Here is a 22736-nt window from a genome sequence, read left to right on the forward strand (position 1 = left end):
GGAGCCGTTGAGGGTTTGGAGGCAAGGAAGGGGCAGGGTCCAGTTGCCTTTTAAAAGGACCCTCCGTCTGCTCTGCAGAGACTGGTTTTGGTGGCCAAGAGAGGCGATGGGGAAGCTGTTGCAGTTGTCTCTGCAAGAGGTCATTAACACACATAAAAAACATGGTACAGATGGAAGGAACTCTGAAGGCAGGGTGCTCGTTAGGGCTTTACTTTCTCATGACGTTGAAATAGGGCTCTGGGGTGGACATTCTTGTCTCCATCCTCCCTGGAAGCCGGCTCGATCCGAAGGGTCTTTACAGCCTACATGTCTGCACCTGGCACTGGCTCAGGGTTCAAGGGTCTGAAGGGCTCTCACTCATTTACATGTCACCTTTTCACATTACCTTGCAAGTCCCATGTCCCCTCTTCAGACCACCCTCCTGTCCATCATGTGGGGTTTAGACACAGGGTTGGCCCTTTGTTATCCAAACTCCCTTGAGCCCTGATAGGACAGTGGGGGACAGGAAGGCTCATGCATTGGCGAGGCCAAGACTCGAAGCCAGGCCCTGCTTCCTGGCAGCTTTGTTATCTTGCTTAAGGCACTTTACCACTGAGGGTCTCTTTCCTCGTCCTTGCCATGGGAAGAATGAAACATGTGGTCATCGTTGTATTTTTGTCATTACAAATAATATTCATCACCATTTGCCAAGCACCTGCTATGCCAGCACTGCTCAACCCCGTGCAAAGGGCTTTGCGTCCCTTGCCCCATCCGCTCTCGTTTAGTCCTTGCAGCCACTCGAGGCAGTAGGTGTCAGCGTCCCCACCAGCAGGCCCAGAAGCCGAGGCCGGGGTGGGAACGTCACTCATCTGAAGTCTCATTGCTGAGAAGGGTGGACTTTTGCTTGGGAACGGCCCCATGGCAGGTATATCCTCCACTGGAAAACTCTGGGCCACTCCCACCCTAAGTCACCATGCAGTTACTGTTTTAATTTGGGTGCTTTGCAAATACTTTGGGGCCCAAGATTTAGCCCCTAGAAGAAGTTGGAAGATGGTGTCGAGGTCTGCCTAACGTAGGAGATTTCTGGAGCCTGTGGAAGGAAGAGCTCACCTGGGTGAGCACTGCCTTGGGAGGAGCCCAGGAGGAACCCCTGCGTATCTCCATGCACAAGCCTTCCAGGGAATGTGGGCTTTTGTAAGCCCAGGTGTCATGGTGCTGCCCTCTGCAGGTGGTTTCTGGAACTGCAGTCAGGATTCAGGCATGCCCCAGGAGACACTCCCCCAAAGAAATGTGACATACTCGCTGTCCACTGCTCCGGGAATTCCACTGCTTATTTTTAGCCTGGAGAATTAGATGCACAGAGCTCCAAGATGCATGTGCAAGAATGTTCAAGTAGCATTGTATGTGCTGGAAAAAAAAAAGACATTTTGGTGGTGAATTTTCACTGGGAAATGGTGTTCAATGTGGGAAGCTTAATGTCTTTGAAATGGTGAAGAAAGATCCTCAAAATACATTTTTAGCTGAAAAATAAGAGGGAAAGAAAATGTTCAGTGTGAACCAGTTTATGGAAAAATCAGACAACCATTTTTTTTGTATGCATATGTATACATCTGTAAAATGCACAGAGCAATAGGGAAGGACAGATACCAAAATGCAACAGTGGTTGCCACAGATGGTGGGTTTGAGACGCCCAGTCTGGGTTTAATTTAATCCTCATGACCACCCTGTGAGATAATAACACCATTATCCCATCTGATGTACAGGAAACTGGGGCCCAGATTCTCTAAGTACCTTGCCCAGTATTGCTGTTGGCAAGTGGCAGGGCTGGGATGGAAATCTCCCCAGCCTCGCTCCAGAGCTGTGCCTCCTCACCACTCCCTCCTCCACTTCTCTCCAAATTTCACGAATGCTCACCCAAAAGCAGAGAAGTGTGGGGGTGGGAACCTAGGGCTGCCTAATGCCAAATCTGATGTGCTGCTCATTCTGTATCCTGGTTCAAACAGGTTTTGGGGGCCACCAGGCATATAGAAAACTCAGTAGATAGTTTGTGAATGAATGAATGAAGGAGTAAATGAATGAGTTAAAAGCAGGGAGAGGTTATAAAGAAAACGGAACATGCAGTGACTTCAAGGAACTTGTCTTGTAGCCTTAGAGACAACGTGTTGGCAGGTGACCTAGAAGCCTGTACTACAGATGGCAACAAAATATATAAATGTGCCGGGGCTTCTGGAGAAGGAGAGCGTCACAATCTAGGAAGGCTTCCTGGAGGTGGTGGGACAGGAGCTTAAGGGCGAAGGTAGGATAACTATAAAGAAGTGTAAACTAAAGGAAGCAGGTGAGGGAGTAATGACTAGGGTTTCTCATGTATTTGTATTTGTGTAGATTGTAGGTTTAGAGAATTTCTGGGGCTTGTCTTGGGGAGAAGGAGCTGGCAGACTCAGGAAGGGAATTAACATGCCTTTAGTATCCTGTGTGCCAGGGATGATATATACACACACACACACATATACATATACATGTACATCTACATCTACATGTACATATACGTATGTATGTATGAGGGGCAGTTTATATGATCTAAAGCCTTATAACAGTTGCATATGAAATTCAGAAATAGGCAGAGAGAAGTTAAGTAATTTGTTCTGTGTCACACAGCAGCAAGTCAAAAGCTGAGCTGGGATTGGTGTTTGTTGTGTCTGAACCCAAAGCCCCTGCAAGGCTGAATGGGGTCAGAAGAGCAGGTGTGTGCCAGCCTTTCCTCCCTCCCTAGGGCTGCAGGTCACCAGCCTGGGCCTCTAGCCAGCTCTCCTCCCTGGGATTGCAGGTCTGTGTTCCCAAGAATAGAAAATCTTGCCCCACGAGGACTGTGCCCTGGAGTAAGCCTGGGTGACTCATCGGCCTCTCCCCGTTTCACACCATTATATGTCCATACCTGGGACTTTTCCAGAACACTTCTTTTGTACATCCTCCATCCCCACCCCAGACAATAGTCTCATGACATAGTGACCACTTGGGTGCATGAGTTTTAAGCCAGAGCATACCTGTGTCTGCTGAGATACCATACACTGTCTGGCATTGTGGCCCTCCTGGCTTGGTTTCTCAGTCCTCTGTTGAGCAGACGGGGGTTTCAGAACCTGCTCCAAAGAGCTGAGTGAGGCAAATCTGCCTCCTGAGAGCATTAATCCAAGTGGCAAGTTATTAAGGTTGAAGACATACACATATAATTTACATTTACATAATCATAGCGTGCTGCCTGAATAGCCATCTAGTGATGGATGGCATCTGAGCCAGGCCATCTGCTGGGTCAGATCGAGGTTGCTGTCTGAACTGACTTGGCAAAATGTAGACACATCCCTTGGTGGAGAGACTTGGCAAAATGTAGACACGTCCCTTGGTGGAGTTCTACCAATAAACATGGGCTACCAAGGCTGGGAACCCTTCCTAGATCTCACCTCTTTTCTTTTTAACCATCGTCCATTGAATTCTTAAGTGACAGGCTCTGTGCTATTAGGGCTCCTCTAAATAAAGAGAGTGGAATTATGATCTTCCTTTTGCAGGAGAGAAAATGGAAGAGAGGTTTGGTAACGTGTGTGAGGAGGCACAGCTAATAAGCAATTGATTAAGGAGTCTGGTTGATGATGTAGATTGTTTCAGTGGGAGAGGGGCGTGGTTAACAGGTCACCAAGGTGCACAGGTTGCTTTAATGAAGGTGCTGGGTGAGACTCACACTTTGGGTGGCTGTCTGCAAACAGCAGGGACCCCTGGCCGTAGAGCCCCTTCGATGCTCCCCTGTTGCCCGTGAAAGAGCCCTGTTGGGGTGAGTACCCCACCAAACCTGAGATGCTCCATCTACCTTCCCGGAATTTTCTTAAGCCCTTTTGGCACCTCCCAACTGATACGGAACCCCAGAGGCCTTAGGTTCAAGGACCTGAGAGCCCCAGCACAGTCCTGAGCACTTGCTCCTTCTATGGGGAAACTGAGGACAGTGTCCCAGACCCAGGCTTTGGGCACCTGGCGGGCCCAGGGCTCGAGCCTGTCCCTGTGCATCCCCAAGCCCCTGATGTCTCCACTGCTGTGACGTGAACACTGTGCCAGTAAATATAGCCTTTCCTTCTAAATGCAGCTGCCAACCGGGGAGAAAGAGAAGCTGAACTTGGGGCAGGACCGAGAGGGTCAGAGGGGCCGACCCACTCCGTGCCCAAGGGCAGAGCTGAGGCCCCGTGATGGGGAGGAAGTAGCTCCTGGCCGCCCAGCAAGCCCGTGGGCCTCTGTCTCCCCAGCCAGAGCCCTTTCTGCTTTGCCATCTAGCTGGCACAGATGGCCCGAGCCTCAGGGATGGAGGTAGCAGAGCTGGTGGGGGAGAATTAAGCAGTCAGCCTTCCTTAGGACTTAACTTCCCTGCTTCATGCCGCCCTTTAAAATAAATCAGGAAGAAAAATAAATAAAAATAAGTAAAATAAGTCAGAGGTGGTTTATGAAAACAGAGACAGGGAGGCAGAAAGAACATAGGCACCGACTTGTGAGACCACCCCCTCCTCTTATCGTCTCGTTTAGTGGAAGTGCAGGGCTGGAGCCATTCCTGCAGAGTCCCACTGGCCACTGTGCCAGGACCATGCTCTGAGATCTGCTTAGATGTTGCCAAGTGCTGTCTCAGAATCTGGTTTTCTTCAGAAAAATAACAAGACAGCAGAGCATGTTCTTGTTCTCGTTCTCCAGAACCCACTGAAAGCCCATATTTACCTCTCTAAGACGAGCCAATATCAGAGGGTCCAGAATGTTCTAAGCTTGAAAGGCCATCAGGTTGTTTTCTAGTTCCACACTCTTGTGACAAGGAAACCAAGCTGCCCTGGGCTGTGCCTGTTCCGTATCCATCCTTCCCATCTCGGCCGTTTGGGGTCCCCTTCTGTAGAAGGCTGGGGGGCACTGGTGTATGGGGACCCCAGTGACCTCCCAGGGGCTCTCCAGCACTAGCCCTCCATGGTGTTCTCATCACAGGCGGTAACCTTCTCCCGTTCTCAAGGTTGCTACTTGACTATTTATAGAACTGACCAAGAGATTTCAGCTGCTGTTGGCAATAAAGCATACAAATGATGCTCCACGCAGTTTTTTATTCTCTCACCCACCTTCTTTAATTCTTTGGACAAGGCTTTTTTAACACCACAGTTCCCTTCTTGATGCAGGCATTCCAGGGAAGCGAGGGGCCTGGGCACTGCCTTTTGTTGAGCACCTACTGTGTGCAGAGGCTCTGGGCTTCGTAGCTCATGCTGTCTCTTTTATTCCATACACACCCTTCTCCCCGTTACATGCGTGCTGCTTTGAGGAGAGAGCAACTGGCTCAGGGACGCTCAGCTAATAAGTGGCAGAAGTGTGACTTAAATCCAGTTCTGCCTGATTTCAAAAGCTGTGTTCTTTTTGCACGTTCAGTCGTCTGCCCCTCGCTCCAGCGGGGCCTTCCAGGTCAGCCGCGTGCGGCGGCTGCAGGGACGACGCCTGTGCGTTGGGGACAGTAGTTACTTCCTCACCCAATCAGGGCAGCCGGTATTTCTGTGTGCCAGGTGGATCCTTGTCTCTCACCAGGCTGCAAGCGTCACGAGGACGTGCTTGCTTAGCTCTCTCCAGGCCTGGACCTTGTAGGTCCTTGTACACTCAGCCTGGGAGGAGCTCATGGACTGTCTAGTGAGAGAGCTGAGAAGGAACAAGGAAGGCTGGCGAGCATCCTGAGCAGCTAGCCCTGCGGTCACCGAGGGGGGAGCAGTCCCCAGGGAGATGTCACGAAGGGCACGGCCACAGAGGCTTCTGCTGATGTCACCTGCCCCTGGGACCCCCTTTGCGCTTGGCTGGGCAGAAGCCCACTTGGTCCCAGGCTCCCTTCATCATGCATCCCAGATTTAACAGAGATTTCATTTTCTCGACTGTTCTGTCGGAGGAGCTCCAGGGAATGCTTAAAAGAACACTGTAAATCTTTGCCGGCTCATCTTATCAAAAATCTTTTTTAAAACCAGGATCTTGGCGCGCAGCCATCCTCTTCTCATCCCTCCCCTGGGGACTGGCATTTGACGTGGAATGGAGGGACCAGGCGCCTGCCGGCTCGCCTCTCCCTCCTCTGGTCATGTCCAAATGTCAGCGCATCCAACGCGGTCGGGGCCGCTGCCTCGCGTGGGCCCAGCCAGGGTGCCCTGCTGTCGTTGAAAGCACAGCCCTTGGTCCACTTTGCCTGTTGAAGTCTCGGGAAGTCAGTGTAGTCCAGTGTGTGGCAATTAGGGGCAACTTGGGGTAGCCAGAGAGCTAAATGCACCTCCCCACTTTTTAAAGAATAGTATTTTTTTTTTTTTTTCTTGTGCTGAAAGCCATATACCGTCACTGTGGAACGTTTGGAAGATCTTGAGAAATAGGAAGAGCCAAATAATATTCACCTCCAGTCTCACCACCCGGGGAGAAGCACTGCTAGCATCTCGGCATTTTATTTCTGTTTTTTATTTCCTGTGTGATTTCCTCTTACCATAACTGAGATCATGCTGGAGGTATGATTTATATCTTTTTGCCCCCATTTAGCATTAACATATACCCATATTTCCATGGCATTACAGGCTCTTTGTAAATGTGATTTTAGCAGCAGCATAAAAATCTCAGTATGTGTAGATACCATCATTTATTCTAACAGCCCCCCGTTCTGGGCACGTCTCTTTATCCCGTGCTGAGGTGCCTGTTTCTGGCAGGAACACCTGCATTTCAGCTACAGGTGCATTACCGGGAAGAAACAGGGCAGAGCTCAGCCTCCCCTCCTGGGGCGTCGAGTTCGGGTTTACCTCTCCTTCTGGTTGTTCCATCCCCAGGCTGCAGATTTAGAATGAAGGTCGCACCTACGTTGCTATGGGAAAGGAGCTCAGCTTGCATGTGGGCAGGTGATTCTCCACCCGTGCCCCTCTTCTTCATCCGCACGACTAGATCTCGTCCCCCAGGACGGGGTCCCTGAGCTGAGGCCCCAGGGGCACAGGGCAGGGCTCATCCCTCGTACCGCTCCAGAGAACCATGAAGCTGGCATCTCCATCTCTGTTTCTTCACCCTCTTGTCTGGTACCCTGTCGAGGGCCCCAAGACCACCCCCAGGTTCAGTGACTCTTGGAAAAACTCCCAGGACGCAGTGTAACGTCATCTCCAGAGCTAAGATCCAGGACAGAGGCAAACTCGGGGAAGGGAGAAGGCTCCTGGGGCGAAGTCCAGAGGGAAAGCACCGCGGAGAGCCACGCAGGCCGCACCTCCTTCCTCCAGCAAGTTGTGACCGTCTGTGGGAAAGGCTGTCACAGGGCAGCTCATCCGAGGCTCAGTGCCTCAAGTTTTCATTTGTTATATTTTAGTGCCTAGAGTTTCGCCTGGGGGTGGTCACACTGGCACCCTCTGCCTAGCACCTACGGAGGTTCCCGGCTCCCAGAAGGAAGCCGGGGTTCAGCCCAAGCCGAGCTGTTGGCACGGGCAGCCAGACACCAGGGGTTGCCCAGTTTAAGGCATGATGGGGGCCTCCCAAAACTCCCAGCCGAGGGACCCCTCGTAAGCAGCCTTTCTAGGGAAAGGGTCTCAGACCTCTGTGTTAACTGATTTCTGTCCAGGGATCCAAAGAGATCGCACTTCTTGCATCTGAGCCGTTTCAAGATGTGGGTGGAACAGATGGCCCGTTTCTATAGGATAAAATGAAGGTTTGAAAAGACCTCTCCGCGTGGGGGCTCTTGAGAGGAAGGGAGGTCCTGGGGCGCAGGAGGGCCTACCTCCCCTCGCTGCCCGTCTCCTGCTGACCTGGTGTCCCTCTCTCTAGGCTCTGAAGGGCTCCAAGAAGCTGGTGCTGTCGGTGTACTCGGCAGGACGCATCCCTGGGGGCTACGTAACCAACCACATCTACACCTGGGTGGACCCGCAGGGCCGCAGCACGTCCCCGCCCGCCAGCCTGTGCCCGCCCCGCGGCGGCTCCCTGGGGCCGCGGGAGAGGGACCGGAGGAGTGGCCTGCACCTCCTGCAAGACAGCGATGAGAAGAAGGTGAGCTGCCAGGCCTGGGCGCACCCCCAGGAGCGCCACGGGGCTGGAGGAAGGGGCTGCGTTCTCTCGGGCTCTGTGTGCCTCCCTCTCCTTAGGCCCTAAGGAGGGTTTTGTTTTGTTTTAACTTTTGATTGAGGCGAAATTCACGTAATGTAAAATTAGGCATTTTAAAGTGAGATGTCTGGTGACATTTAGTGCATTCACAATAGTGTGCAGCCATGCCCCCTCTGTCTAGTTCCAAAACATTTTTATCACCCCCAGAGAAAACTCTGTGCCCATTAAGCAGGTGCTCCCCATTCCCTACCTCTTCCCAGGCCCTGGCACCCCCAATCTACATTCTGTCTACGGAGTTGCCATTTCTGAATATCTCATATAAATGGAATCAGATCATTCAAAAGAAGCCTTTCGTACCCGACTTCTTTCACTTAGCACCATGTTGTCGAGGTTTGCTCATGTCGTGGCATGTATCAGAACTCCATTCCTTTTCCTGGCTGAATAATATTCCGGCTGTATGCATATGCCACATTTTGTTTATCCATTCATCTGTTTGTTGATGGACACTTGGGTTATTTCCACTTTGGGGCTATTGTGAACAGTGATGCTGTAAGCATTCGTGCTCATGTATTTGTTTAGATTCCCATGTCCAGTTCTTTTGGACATAGACCTAGGAGAGGAATTGCTGGGTGTTTTGATTTCTTTTGTTGTGGTTTTGACCTGTTCAATATATATTATGCTGCTGCAGTAAAAGACCCCAAATACTGTGATTTTAATCAGCTAGGTTATTTCTCCCTCCTGTGGGAGAATGGAGGGGTGGTCGAGGCTGGTGGGACTCCACGTGTTATCTGGGGTTCAGATCCCCTCTGTACCCACTATCCTTAGGATACTGACTTCTGCGTCACTGAAGCTACGTCTCACCGGGTCCCCCTCCTGGTCCCTCGAAGAGGGGAAGAGCGCGAGCTCAGGGCGTCTCTTCACCTTAGAGCTGGTTTACTTCCCGGGACCACACGCAGCTGCTGGGACTGCTGTTTCATGCCCCTCAGGGAACCTTTTTTAGGATGGGACTTGGATTGTAAACAACAGAAACCAGTCCTGGCCAACTTCTAATATAGGAATTTGCTGGTAGGGTTTTGGCAGCTCAGCCTTGAAGTTAAGGAACTTGGGGTACAGACTGCAGGAGGAAAAGGAACTCCACCTCTTAGGCTTCGCGTCCTTCCCCTCACTCTCCATGTTCCAGGAGGGAGCACCTGATTGGCAGGCGAGGTGGACTGGGCAGTTGGCTGGTCAGAGCCATCAAGACTGTAGCTAGTGGGGGAGGGGTTTGCTCAAAGCCCCATTGGGGGTGCTATCACCTAAAGAAGGGGGACAGGGATGCCGGGCCGGCAAAATCAGCAGAGTCCTCCGAGACCTTGACTGTTCTTCCAAGTAAAGGCTCAGACGCGATCTCCCCGATTCTCGAGACGGTCGTTCTGGCCCCTGTTTGCTTTGTGCCCCCCCGGGTTGCTCCTGGGACCGAGGATGCAATTCCTGCGAGCTGCTGGCTGGCGTTTTAGGATCCTGACACCAGTTAGGAGGCCGCACGGCCCGGGGCTCGTGCCAAGCGCCTTCCTCCCAGACTCTCTCTGCTCTCCTTTTCCTGTCAATAAGATCATAACATTTATTTAACGTGGTTTGTGTTCTTTGCTCAAATGTCAATATAGCGGACACGGCCGCAACCCAGCAGCTTCTGTGCCAGGCGAGAGGCGGCGAGGGCGCTGGTGGGTCTGCACCACGGCAGGCCGCCCGGGCTCCCCGCGGCTGCCAGGCGGGGCTGGGGGCAGGGGTGGCCGGCGCCCGCCTCCGCAGCAGGGAACGCTGCCCTCCGGCGGTCTTGAGGAGAGCGGGCAGGAGACAGTTTCCTGTGGCATTAAGTCATTTTCAAGGCCAGCCTTCCAGCGTAGGGCAGAGAACTTGCTTTATTTTTACCTTGAGCCCCTTCCCCGCGGGCCATGATGCTTAGGGCAGTAATCTCCTGTGGCCTAGGCAGTGTGCGCCCCGGTTCTTACAGCATCCCCCGAGCCCCCACAGCCGCCTTTCAGGGTCGGTTTCATCATCCTGCTCTTCTGGCGAGGAACTGAGGCTCAGAGAGGGCTGCGGGAGCTAGGACCCATTCAGCAAGTCAGCCGGTCTTCATCAGGCACCTCTGGTGCGCCTGACACTGTGACACAGTAGTGGAAGCTTCAGGTGAGTTTGAAGGTGGTCGAAAGAGCAAGGCAATAATCCAGGAATGAATATAAATGAAGGTGATCGTTAAAATGGCAAACCCTTCTGGAGGGCGGAAATAAATCAGGGAGGAGATACAGAGTGATGGGGCAGGGGGAGCTGCTCCTGATGAGATGGTCGGGGGTCCCTCTGAGCTGGGACTTAGGGAACAAGGAGGTGCCTCTGTGCGCGAGTCGGGGGCTGGAACTTCCAGGCAGCAAGGACAGCGTGTGCAAAGGCCCTGAGGCGGGAGCAAGCCCAGTCGGTGTCGTCAAGGTTGGAGAGAAGGACCCCGGCACTGGGGTTTAGTGGGCAGGTGCGTGGTGAGAGACAAGGTGCCCTTGAGGCGTCTTGGAGCAATTTATATAAGAAGGCTGAAGGCAGAGGCGGAGAGAACCATGCTCTGGGGGAGACCCAGTTAGCACGGGAGGCAGGAAGTGCCCTGGACTGTGCTAGAGAGAGGCCATCACAGATCTTACGGCTCGGGTGGATGCTTCTTCCTGCCCCCCGGTCCTGCCCTCCCTGACGCAGCAAAGAAACCCCGTTTCCCTCCTGGGGAAGGGCATGGGCAAATGTGTCTGGAAACCCCGCTTGCTGCTGGCTCCCCGGCCCGGGTCCTGGCGGGTTCTGGTTCTCTCCTCTCCAGCCATCTCGTCTCACCTTTTGCCGTTCTCCTTTTTGACTGGACTGTCGGACTTCCCGTGCCAACCTCCTAGATGCAGCCCAGCGTGGCGCTCCAGGGACGCGGGCTCTCGGGCAGTGATGATGTGGCCGTCACACACGGGCAGAGCCCCCCTTGAAAGCCCGGCCATGCTCTTCCCCACGCCGTGTGGCCAGAGGAAGAAACAGCGGGGGAGAACAGGGGGCCCTGGGACTCAGACCTGCCTGTTTCCAAGCCCCCTTCACATCCTCGGAGGCGAGCAGGAGCAGGGCACCGGCTCCTCGTGGTCCTGCCTTCCCTCCGACGTTCCTCCGCTCTGTGCCAGCCCTCAGCCTCTGTGACTACCATGTGCCGGAGGGGATGTGCTGTGGTTTTTAACTGTGATAGCATCGGTGAGGCAGAGATGACGAGACATGGGAGCCAGGCCGCCTGCGCTCAAATCCTGACTCTGTCACTTGCCAGGTGTGTGACTTTGGACAAGTAACCTAATGTCTCTGTGCCTCAGTTTCTTCCTCTGTAAGATGGAGACAGTAGTAGGACCTACTCTACCCACCATTGTGGAAGCTCCATGAACCTGTGTCCTGGACCACGGAGAGCTCCTGGAACAGTGTCTGGCACAGCATAGGTGCTCAGGATTTTTTCACGAATGACTGGGTTAAAACGAAAACGCCTTGTCATGGGCCTAGCACACAGTAGGGTTTGAGAAGCGTTGGCAGGGTTTGAATCAAAGTCCTGTTTAATCAGCCCCATGTTTTTTTGCAAAGATGCAGGCTATCTTTGCTATCTTCTTCCCAAGCTGGCATTTTTTATGGTTGCCTCTAAGCAGCTGTCATCCTTGAGACAGGGGAGAGACACGTTCTTTGTCTCTGTCACCTCTGCTTTGTCCATGGGGAGATGACACTCATCTAAGCGACCAGGTCTTCAGGCCTTAGAGATTACAAGCTAGAGAGTTTGGGGAAGGCTTCACAGAGGAGGCGGAATTTGGGAGGGAGGGGCAGTCCAGACGGGAGGACAGCACGACAGTGGCCTGGAGGTTAGAGAGAGTAAGGTGAGTCTCAGAACCCTAAGTGGTTTAGTTCAATTGTGAAATGGGAGAGCAGCGAGGGTGTTAGCGGGTGGTCTTTGGGCTGGAGGGAATGAAGACCGTGGGTTGGCCTGAGCCGTCCCGGTGCTTCTAGACCCCACTTTGAGGCCGGCGCCTCCCCAGTGGCTTGTTGATGGAGCCTGCGCGTTGTGGAGCCCCCAGCTCTTCAGTTCTGATTGTAAAGCTGCAGGACTCTGCGTGAGGCAAACGCGGAGCGTCTGGGAAGCACAGCCAGGGGCTCGTGGAGGAAGGCTTCTTTCTCTTGCATTGGTTGTTTCCACGGGTTACACCTGTATTTCTTGCCCCCCTTTTCATTGGAGAGGGGGTTGTTGATCTGATACAGATGCCTCTACCAGATCAGCCGCCTCCCAGTGGTTTACCTTTGCACCGCAGCTATGGATTTGAATGTGGTTTTGTTGAACCATTCGACCCTTAGGCCAAACCTAGACAGTACTGGCAGATGGCATCGTTGGTCCCCTTTTTCAGATGAGGAAATGGGAGGTATGGAGAGGCCAAGTGAATAGCTGCAGGCCGTACAGCTAGTGAGTGCTGGTGCCAGGTTGTCCTCAGAGTCGAGGCCCTGTCCTCGGTTCCCTTCACATCTCCAGGTCCTGGCAGCACAGGAGGGGGAAGAGCCGCCCCGCTGTGTCCCCGGCTAGGTGGTGGGGGCCCATGGCAGAACTGACAGCAGGGCCTGCCAGCTCCCCGAGCCCGTAGGGCGACAAAAGGGCAGGAGCAGCCGTTTGCAGGACTCGGTCCCCCAGCCCCTCCCCGGGTCATTTGTCCACCAGGCTTGTTCCACTGCAGGGAACACCTCCCACTCTGGGGCTGAGCAGTGAGACCCTGCTGCAGCTGCGACAGCTCCCTCAAGTTCATGTGCCCTCAGCAGCTGCAGACACAAGATGGGACCTGCCCTTGGGCTCAGCCTGCTTCACAGCCTGACGTGGAAGGAGCAGGGGCGCTGGGGGCAGCAGGGCTCCACATGAAGCCTGCTTTGGGCACTTCCTGACCCTATGGCCTTCCCTACCCAAGCTTTAGGGATGGTCTTGGGGGTGTTTCAATTGTTAATGAGCACACAGGTAAGCACAGAGCACTGTGCCTGGGACGTGGCCATTAGTTCCAGTAGCACCCTTCATTTATGGAATGTCGCCCAGGTGCGAGGTGCCTTTCATAATAGCTTTTTCCCTTAAATATTGATTGAATCCCTACAGTGGTCCAGGCAGTGAAAAGACAAACCTTCCAGGGCTTACCTTCTACCTTCTGTGTGTCTGTGTGTGTTTTGAGCATAGGGTGTGGGACATTGAAATGAATGACAGGTAGCACATTGTAAAGTGCACGGGTGGGGGTGGGAATAAAGCAAGGAAAAGAGCATGGGGAGGGCCAGTATACACGAGGGATCATTTCCTGGGTGGGGGGCAGGAAAGGCCTCACTGTGAAGGTGACACAGGAGCAAAGCTCTGAAGCCGCCGAGGGGCGGCTGGGCCTGTGTCTGCCTGGCGGAGGCTCCAGGTGGCAGGCGGCTCTGCGGGGGCTGTGCACGGCCCACTTGAGAGCCAGCGGGACAACCTGTGGTGGCAGAAGCATGGCGATCCGGCCAGAGAGGCTCGGGGCTCCTGGTCGCACAGGGTGATGCAAGCCGCTGTAGAGGCTGGGGGTTTGCTCTGACTTGAGATGGGAGCCACGGCAGTACAAGAGGGACGTGATGCAAATTAGAGCTCAGCAGAGCTGCTCTGGCTGCTGGATGAGGCGGGGGTGGAAGTGGGGAGTCCAGTCATCTTGATCCTTACATCAGCCCTGACGGAGGGCATGTCGATGTGAGGGCTGGGCTGCAGGTATCAGAAAACCTATATTATAGGGAGCTTAAACCTTAAGCAGCCTACTGTTTTCTTAAGGAATGGAGGGCTGGACAGCCTAAGTCTACTTTGCCAGGCAGTGAATCCATCCTTCCTCTTGTTGGCATTTGCTTCAGGCTTGTTTGCTTCACAGCTGCAGGATGGCAGCTGCTGCTCCAGCCATCAAAACCTCTCACAATCATGTACCAGGCGGGATAGATAGAAGGGGAAGAAGGCTCTTCCCTTCCTGTGCCTCTCTCTTTTTAGGGAGGAGAATCTCTCCCAGAATCCTCAGCAGTCATTCCCCACTGTTTCCCAGAATGCCTTAGAACTAGCCACATTCATTCCTGTCCCTGACATGGACTGGTGTCATCTCCTGGGGCTGCTCATGTGGCTTCCTGGACAGTCAGGGTTCTACAGCAGGGCAGGAAGGGAAACGGCTGGTGGCTCTCCACCAGCAGTGCCTGCCCCAGCGGGGCAGTGTTATTCTCTTTTTATTGCCAGGGCAGCCAGAGCTCAGAGAGGTGACAGGGTTTGCCCTGAGGTTGCCCAGCAGTGCAGGGCAGAACCAGAGCTGAACTCAGGCACATGGGAGGCAGCGCAGTGAGTGGGTAATGCCTGGACTCCCAGCCAGGCACCTGGTGTCTCCGTGTGCCAGGGCTGCTGTCACCAAGTGCCAGAGCCACCTGGCTTTACAGAAATGTGTCCTCTCCCATGTTGGAGGCTGGACGGCCACGGTCAAGGTGTCTTCGGCAGGGCCGCGCGCCCTCTGTAAGGGGAAACGCTGCCCCTTGCCTCTCTCTCTTGGCTTCTGGTGCTGGTGGACACATGTGGCATTCCTTGGCTTGGGGTGGCCCATGGCAGAACTCAATCTCTGCCTCCATCACACATCTCTCTGTCTCTCCATGTCCCAATGTCCTCGTCTTGTAAGGACACCAGTCGTATTGGATTAGGGGCCACCCAAGTCCAGTTTGGCTGCATCTAATGTAACAACATTTTCAAAGCTCCTGTCTACAAATAAATGCACATTCACAGGACCAGGGGCTGGTGTACTTGACCATGTCTTGTAGGGACACAGTTCAGTGCAGCCACTGTCATAGCCTGGCTCTGCCAGCTCTGCCCACTTTGTGACCTTGGCCACATCATTTTATCCCCGAGCCTCAGTTTCCCTATCTAGAAAATGGGGATAATAACATACAGCATACAGCACCAGCTTGAAACACCTGGGTGTACTTTGCCTCAGGTGAGCGCTGTTTGATGGCAAAGGCTGTTGAATTTCCAGCGAGTGGTTGAGGCAGATTGCCCTGTGGTTGATGGAATTACCTTTGCAGTTCTGCGATAAAGAATCCATTTTCATCTCTTGTCATCCTCAGTGTTCAGAGGGGGCTGCTGCAGATGGCCGCTGCCACCTGTGTGTCCCTGGGCTCAGCTGCAAGGACGCGTGAACTCTCTATGCCCCCCAGAACCGAGCATGCTGGAGCTGGAAGGGTTCTGGGTGGGGGTGGGTGGGCAGTGGAGTCCAGGTCACCGGGCAAGTCGTGAAGGAGCCCAGACCACGCCAGGCTTGGTTCTTGCTCTGAAGGTGGGAGTGTGTGCGTGCATGTGTGTGCGTGTGCGTGTATGTGTCTATGGGGGGGTATCTTCCCAGCTGGGCACCGTGGGGAATGGGTGTTTGAGGCTGGAGCTGCCCCCTTCCCCTGAGCCAGCCTCACTGACCTCCTCCTGCTCTGAACACGGCTCCCCCCCCACCCTTTCGTGGAGGGTCTCTGAAAGTTGCCCCCTCTGCTGCCCCATCCCCCAAACAGCCTTGCTGCAGTATACATCTGAGCCCTCACCCTCCCGCTTAAAGCCGGTGCGTCCTTGGCCTGGCCTCCGGGTCTCCACGGCCGGCCTCTCCTCTCCCTGCCCTCTCCCGCCACACAGAGCCTGGTGGTGGCCCCAGTGGTCCATGTTCTGTCCTGTGCCTGAGCTTTTGCACACCCCTGTTGCCCCGGGACAGCTGTCTTCCCTCGTTTCCTCGTGGACCCCCTCAGCCCCCAGGGCTCTGCTGTCATATTTCTGGGCAGCTCTGCCTGAGGTCAGGTTCCCAGGAATGGACACTGAGCCTGGGATTTGCCTGAAGGGGGTTTGGAGGAGCGTGCCCTTGGGTCAGTGCTGCAGAGAGCATGAAGGGGCGCAGGACTGGGCAGAGGGGAGAGGGGGGCTCAGCCGACGCCACGGGGAGCCCTGCAGCCCTGCGGAGTTGTCGTGCCTTGGGGCCCCCATCCGCTGGGGATTGCATGCAGGCTGCCTCCCGGGATGGCCTGGCCCTTCGAGGTAGCTCCCTTTGTCCCCGGGCAGTGCCCAGAGAGGGCCTTGGCTGCAGCACTTCCAGCGCTGATGAGTGCTTGGTCCTAGGGGGACCCGCTGTACTGTCTGAGTGGCCCAGACGGCCCCCACGCCTTCTCGTCGGCTCTTTCTTAACCCACGGGGCTGTCAGTGTGAGCATCTGGGGGCAGGGACCCAGTCCCACTCGTCCCTAAACCTGTGCCCTGCACGAGGCCTGGCATGGACTCCGGGATCGGTGAGCGTTGGAAGGGGCTGCCCGGCCTGCCCCAGCCTCTCCTGGAGCTCCCATTCATTTTCTCCTCTGAGGTCGGCCTCGCCATTCTTTCCAGGTAGTGCCTGATGAAGCTTAGCCCGACGGCTTGCACCACATGGCGAGAATGAAGGTAATTCCTGGTCGCCAGCATTCTCTGAGCCTTCTTTTGTACGAGACAAAATGTGTTCCGTGGTCTGCGCGTGTGGACCCATTCATTCCTCCCACCAACTCAGTGAAGGGGGAGCGATTGTTCTCCCCATTTTAGGGACAAGGAGACTGAGGCACAGGGTTGCACACCTAGCCTGTGTCACTGCTAGGATCCAGACCTCGACGGGCTGGCTCCGGAGCCTGCACTCGTCACCACCACACTGTGCCACCTCCCAAGCCACAGACATGTGTGGACAGGGACCAGGGTGGCCCCGGAGCGCAGGTCCCCTCCAAACCCATCCAAGTCTTGGAGCTGGTACTACCGGGGGACCATGGGGGACAGATGACAAGGGCGGGCTGGTGGCTCACAGGTCTGACCTGAAGCATCCACAGAGCCTGCCGTTTCCAGAATATCTGTCTCTCTGACACTTCTGGGTGATTCGTGGGTTTGTTGCCCCCACTCCTTGTACCTCCCTACGCCCCACGCCCCCAGCTCCGAGGGCCTCGCAGGTGTCCTCCTCACTGATATGCTCGTTCTCCTGTCTGCACAGCACAGCAGCAGCCGGCCTGGACCAAGGGATTGGGGCCATGGCCCCAAGAGGCACCCCTCAGCACTGTCCCCCCAGGAGCGGGAGGCCAGCTCACGTGCTGCGGTCTCAGAGCCAGACCGCGGTCAGGCTGTGTGCTGGGCTCTTTTGCTGGTCAGCCTGCCACTCGAAAGGAACAAAGCCACTCCTCTTGCTGCCAAGAGGCAGAGAAGCATAGCAGGGCAGAGTCCCGGGCCCCAGAGGTGGGCAACCTGACTGCGTCAGTTGAGGCTGTGGGGCCTTGCCAGGTTTCTTAGTGGGTACAAAATGGAACTAACAATGGCTAATGTTTGTTGAACCTTTACTGTGGGCCAGAGCCTATCTTTCATGCTCACATTTGTCTGAACTTGATCCTCATCCCAGTAGTCTTATAAGGCAAGACGCTATGTTTATACTCATTTTACAGATGAGGAGGCTGCATCACAGAGAGGTTAAGTAACTTGCCCAAGGTCACACAGCTAGTAGGTAGTGAGCTGCTCCTCTCACGCCACTTGAGTATTGTGGACTAGGGTGGCTGAAGAGTTAAATGAGGTAAGACACTTAAGATGCTTCTCCCTGTGGCTGTCCCGGAGTGAGCACACGATGGGATGGCCTTCCCTAGCCCTGAAACTCATACCTCATTGGTGCCCGCAGCCACATGGTGCTCTCCTTGGGTCCCTTTCTTGTCACTAGGTCTTATTTTGTTGTAGGATATTTTCTGGCCGTTTGGGATAGTCCTAACTGTTCTCCTTCTCCATAAACTCCCCTTCCAGACCCAAGGAACAGTTAACCCGCGAGTTCCTGCAAGTTCCTTCTTGGATTAGGCCTTCCAGAATCTTCCCCCGCCTCCTGGCCTGTCTCCCCTGCCCCCCAGCACACCAGGTGACCCAGCTCCTCTTCCTGTGCCAGCCTGCTGTCCTGCCGTGGAGCCATGATGTGCTGCTCTGCGCCCTGAGTGCCCCTCTCGCCCCCCCCCCCGGAAGTCCTGCTCATCCCCCCTTCTCCTCAGAGGCGTCCCCTTCCCCAGGGAGGCCCTGACCACTGTCCCCATCCTGGCCTGAGCTCTGCTCACGCTGCAGCATGAGGTCTGGTCCATGGTCCCTGCCCCACCAGACTGAGACCTTCCCGAGCAGGGCGGTGCCTGTGGCACCTCCGAGCCCCCTGGCCCAGCACTGGGTGTGCACTTAGTGAGCGCCCTGTGTTTACAGAAGGGAGGGCCAAGCAAACAGGCCCCCCGTGGTCCGTCTGGATGGATGGTGGAGCAGGAGACCCCTGGCATGGCAGGGTGCTGGCGGCCCCAGGCTGGGAAGGTGGCGGTGAGGGAGCTGGGTTGAGACCCCAGGGCCTCATCTGAAGCCCCAGAGAGCAGCAGCGGGTAGAGGCAGAGCGCGTGGTGCGTGCTGTGAGGAAGGCGCAAAGCCCCTGCATGTCAGCGCCAGGCGCCTCCTAGGGGTCTCTCCTCCTGCCCCTTCTTTCTCCTGCAGTTACCATCGTGACCTAGACTGTGAACGGGATTTCCCCAAGGTCACCCAGCAAGCCAGGGGCAGGGCTGGGACAGAAACCAGAATGTTCCGGCTCTGCCTGGCCAGGGCCTCCTCGCAGGTCCGGCTGGAGGGGCTCCAGGCACGGGCTCCTCCCAGGTGCTCTCATGCTATCTCCTCTCCCTCCCGCAGGTGAACCTGGTGCTGGGGGACGGCCGGTCCCTGGGCCTCACCATCCGTGGGGGAGCCGAGTACGGCCTGGGCATTTACATCACAGGCGTGGACCCTGGCTCCGAAGCAGAGAGCAGCGGGCTCAAGGTGAGCGGTGCCCACGGCCCACGGGAGGGCCCGCGGCGCCCAGGCTGCATGCCTGCATGCCGAAAGAGCTGTGCACGGAGCTCTCTCTGCAGCTGCTTTTCATCAGACTCGAGCAAAGCAATCAGCATCTCACCTTGGGGACTAGTCCCAGTGGGGAGCCTCCCCTGGCTGCCGTGCCTCTAATTCCCAGCTCAGGGGCACAGCAGGAGTGTCCCTCCATCCCTGCCCCACCCCTGCCTCGGACTCCCCCAGCTACTCGAGAGCAGGGCGGCCTCCTACGTGGTGCCGGGCAGCAGGCCAGTCTGAGCTCTTCTGGGCTGCTCTTTTGCAAACACTGGGGCTGGCCTGTGATTGCCCTAACTTCGGGGCTTATTATCGTGCTTGGAGAGGGAAGAGGAGAGAAAGCCGTGAGCTGGGTTGGGGTTGCCCTGGGCAGCTTCAGGGCTGGCATTCAATCCAGGGCAGCTGGCAATTGTTGAAATAATATTATTGGTTCCCATGGGGTAGAGGCCTAGCTTGCGTGCCCGGGGTCGTAAATCACTTCACGCGTGCCTTCTCTTTGCATCCTCATGCTACCCAGTGGGGTAGGGTGTTTTTACCAACATTTTCCAGTTGGGGAAACTGAGGCATGGACAGGTTAAACTGACCTGGCCCAAGGTCACACAGCCAGTGGGTTGCAGAGCAGGATTTGAACCTGGCAGTCTCGAGTCCAAAGTCCTCGGTGTTAACTGCTCCACTGCCCCAGCCTGCCGGGAGTGCAGAGGCAGCAGGGCTGTGGGCCACATGTGCAGTGGCGATGGTGGGCGCAGGGGGCATGTGAGCCAGGCCTTGGGAGATGGGAGAGGTTGATGGGTAAAAAGGCACCGGGGGGTGGGGTGGGGGGGGTCGGGGGGGGGGGGAACGACGGGGTGGGATGGGGAGGGAGCATCAGCTGGAGGAGTCCCAGGAGTCTGATGATGGGCGGGGAAGCAAAGCACTGATGCAACGGTGGCCTGGTAACCAGAGCCTTGAACGCCCTGCCGGGGAGGGAGGGCTGGGTTGTCTATGAGAGAGGGAGGTCAGGGTGGGTCAGAGCCGGGTGCAGGAGATCACCTCCAGACGGGCTGGAAGGGGACAGGGACGGAGGGCAGCAGAAGGACCGTCTTCCGGGTGCCCTTAGGAGATATGGCAGAGTGGGAAGAGCTCTGGATTTGGGAGTCAGGGAGAGTGGGTTCAAATCCCATCTTTGCTGCTTTTGCTTTAATAGCCGTGTGACCGCGGGGAGCCCCTTCACCTGCCTGACCGTCCCTCTTCGCATATGGTGGCGATGATGGCGATGATGACATCATCCCTGTGTCAGGACGGTTGAAAAGATATTGAGGATTAGCAATAACAATAACAAAGGTTAACGCATATTGAGTGTCTTCTCTTTCCCAGGTACTCTTCTAAGTACTTTGCACTAAGTCTGTTAAGCTAACAATTACCCCTGGGAAAGCAAGTTCTTGGTCAGGTCCATTTTATAGGTGCAGTGGCACAGCTCGGAGGAGGCAAAGCCAGGATTCCCACCCAGGAATCAGGACTCTGGTTCTAGAACCTGTGCTGGCAGGCAGGCCAGCATAGAGGTAGTAGGTGCCCCCAAGGGATGATGGGGTCTGGCTGGTTCTGAGATGCCCTGGGTGTGGCTGTTTGCTATGCCTTCAGCAGCTAAAGGTGATAGCTTGGTGGGACTCCAAGAGGAAATGCTCTCACTGTATTTTCTGTGCAGTATTTGTGTAAAGAATTTGTTATTTTGGAATAATTTTTGATTTAATAAAAAGTCACAAAGATGGCAGAGAATTCCTGTTCACCGTTCACCCAGCTTCCCCTGATGTTAATATCTCACTTAATCATAGTACCTTTGTCAAGAAGAAGGAATTAACACTGGCACAATACTGTGAAATAAACTGCAGACTTTATTTAGATTTCACCGTTTTTGCTGTTCTCCTTTTTCTATTCTAGGACCCGATCTGGCATACCACATTGCATTTGGTTTCTCTCTATATAAATTTATTTTTAAACTGCCAAGTGCCTTTTAAAAATTATTTATTTTTAATTGTGGTTAGATATATATATAAACGTATATATAATGTAAAATCATTTTAACCATTTTAAGTGGACAATTCTGTGACATTAAGTCCATGGAATTTATTGTGTAACTTTTACCACCACTATTTCCAGACTCTTTTTATCATCTCAAACCAGAACGCATACCCATTTAGCTACAATACCCATTTGCCCTCCCCCCACCTCTGGTAGCCACTGTCTCAATGAGTTGGCTTATTCTAAGTATTTCGTATAAAAGAAATGATGCAAGATTTGTTCTTTTGCGTCTGGCTGAGTTCACCTGCGGATGTCTTCAAGGTGCACCCGTGTCGTAGCGTATGCCAGTGCTCCTTTGCTTTTGGAGGCTGTGTACTTTGCCATACAGCCATCTGCTGCTGGACACCTGGGTTGCTTCTGCCTTTTGGCTCTTGTGAATCGTGCTGCTGTGAACACTGGTGTGCAGTATCTGTCTGAGTCCCTGTTTTCAGTTCTTTGGGTATAATCTTAGTGGAATTGCTGGGTCATATGGTGATTCTATGTTTAACCTTTTGAGCTTTTCCACAGCAGCTGTACCATGTTACATTCCCGCCAACCACGTACGAGAGTTCTTATTTCTCCACATCCTCACTAGCACTTTTATGTTCTCTTTATTTCAATTAATAGCCATCCTAGAGGGTGCGGAGTGGTCTCTCGTTGTAGTTTTACTTTGCATTTCTCTAAGGGCTAATGATGTTGATCATCTTTCCCAATGCTTATTGGCTATTTGAATATTTTCTTTGGAGAATTGTCTATTCAAATCCTTGGCCCATTTTTAAAAATTGTATTGTTTGTCTTTTCTTATTGAATTGTAGGGGTTTTTGATATTAAATCCTTAACAGATATTTGGTTTCCAAATATTTTCTCTCATTCTATAGGTTGTTATTTCACTTTTGTGATAATGTCCTTTGATGCACAAAATATTTTATTATTTGCAATACATTTTATCTATTTTTTCTTTCGTTGCTTGTGCTTTTGGTGTAACATCTAAAAATCAAGTGAAGATATTTTCCTATGTTTTCTCATAAGTGTTTTACAATATTAACTCTTATATTTAGGTCATTGATCCATTTTGAATTAATTTTTGTATATGGTGAGAGGTAGGGGTCCCCATTCACTCTTTTGCAATTTCTTTTCTGTATTCAATTTTAATTCAATTTATTTTCCCTATTTCAAAAAGATCAGCGGCAATTTGTAAGCATAGAGTAAAGATTTTTTTTTACGAGTGAGAAACTGGCGGGGAGGGGAGGAAAACGGGCAGAGAAAAAGAGGTGAAGGGAGGGTGAGAGTCTGTCACAGAACACCTGCTGTGTGGTACTACAAAATCAGCTACAAGTGGGCCACAGTTTTGGCTCTGAGCTTCCTGGCAGCCAACACAAAGAGGGAAGCAGTTCCATGAAAACAGTCCAGCTGTGCTTGAGAGGCCCAGTTATTTCTCATCCTGAAGCTGAGAGCAATTCAGAGTTGACATGGTGCTATATGCTCTGCCCTCAGTGATAGTAAATGCATGAACAGGTTCTATGTTTTGGTGGTGGTGAATACACTCTAAATAAATCCATGTTGAAAGAAAGGGGGAAAGAGAAGGAGTGAGCCTGAGAGATGGTTTGCTAAGTCCTGATCTGACATCTGTATCTCTCTGATTTTTGACTGGCAGTAGCTTTTATTATCACATATCCATCGAGCAAGTGCTCTTTCAGGCACTGTGCTGAGTGCCTCACATTCACTCT

The 22736-nt window shown here is 53.7% G+C and overlaps 1 protein-coding gene across 4 annotated transcripts in view; it reads left to right on the forward strand.

Moving 5' to 3' along the window:
* Positions 1-22736, forward strand: part of WHRN (whirlin) — a 98356-nt gene that overhangs the window by 17218 nt on the left and 58402 nt on the right. For all 4 annotated transcript variants that reach the window (XM_004463171.5, XM_004463168.5, XM_004463169.5 and 1 more), the window contains exons 2-3: positions 7786-8004; positions 18787-18912. In XM_004463171.5, the coding sequence (XP_004463228.2) occupies positions 7786-8004; positions 18787-18912 (345 nt within the window). The remainder of the gene's footprint in view (positions 1-7785; positions 8005-18786; positions 18913-22736) is intronic.

The sequence above is a fragment of the Dasypus novemcinctus genome, chromosome 8 (assembly GCF_030445035.2).
Source record: "Dasypus novemcinctus isolate mDasNov1 chromosome 8, mDasNov1.1.hap2, whole genome shotgun sequence".
In the NCBI taxonomy this organism is placed as follows: domain Eukaryota; kingdom Metazoa; phylum Chordata; class Mammalia; order Cingulata; family Dasypodidae; genus Dasypus; species Dasypus novemcinctus.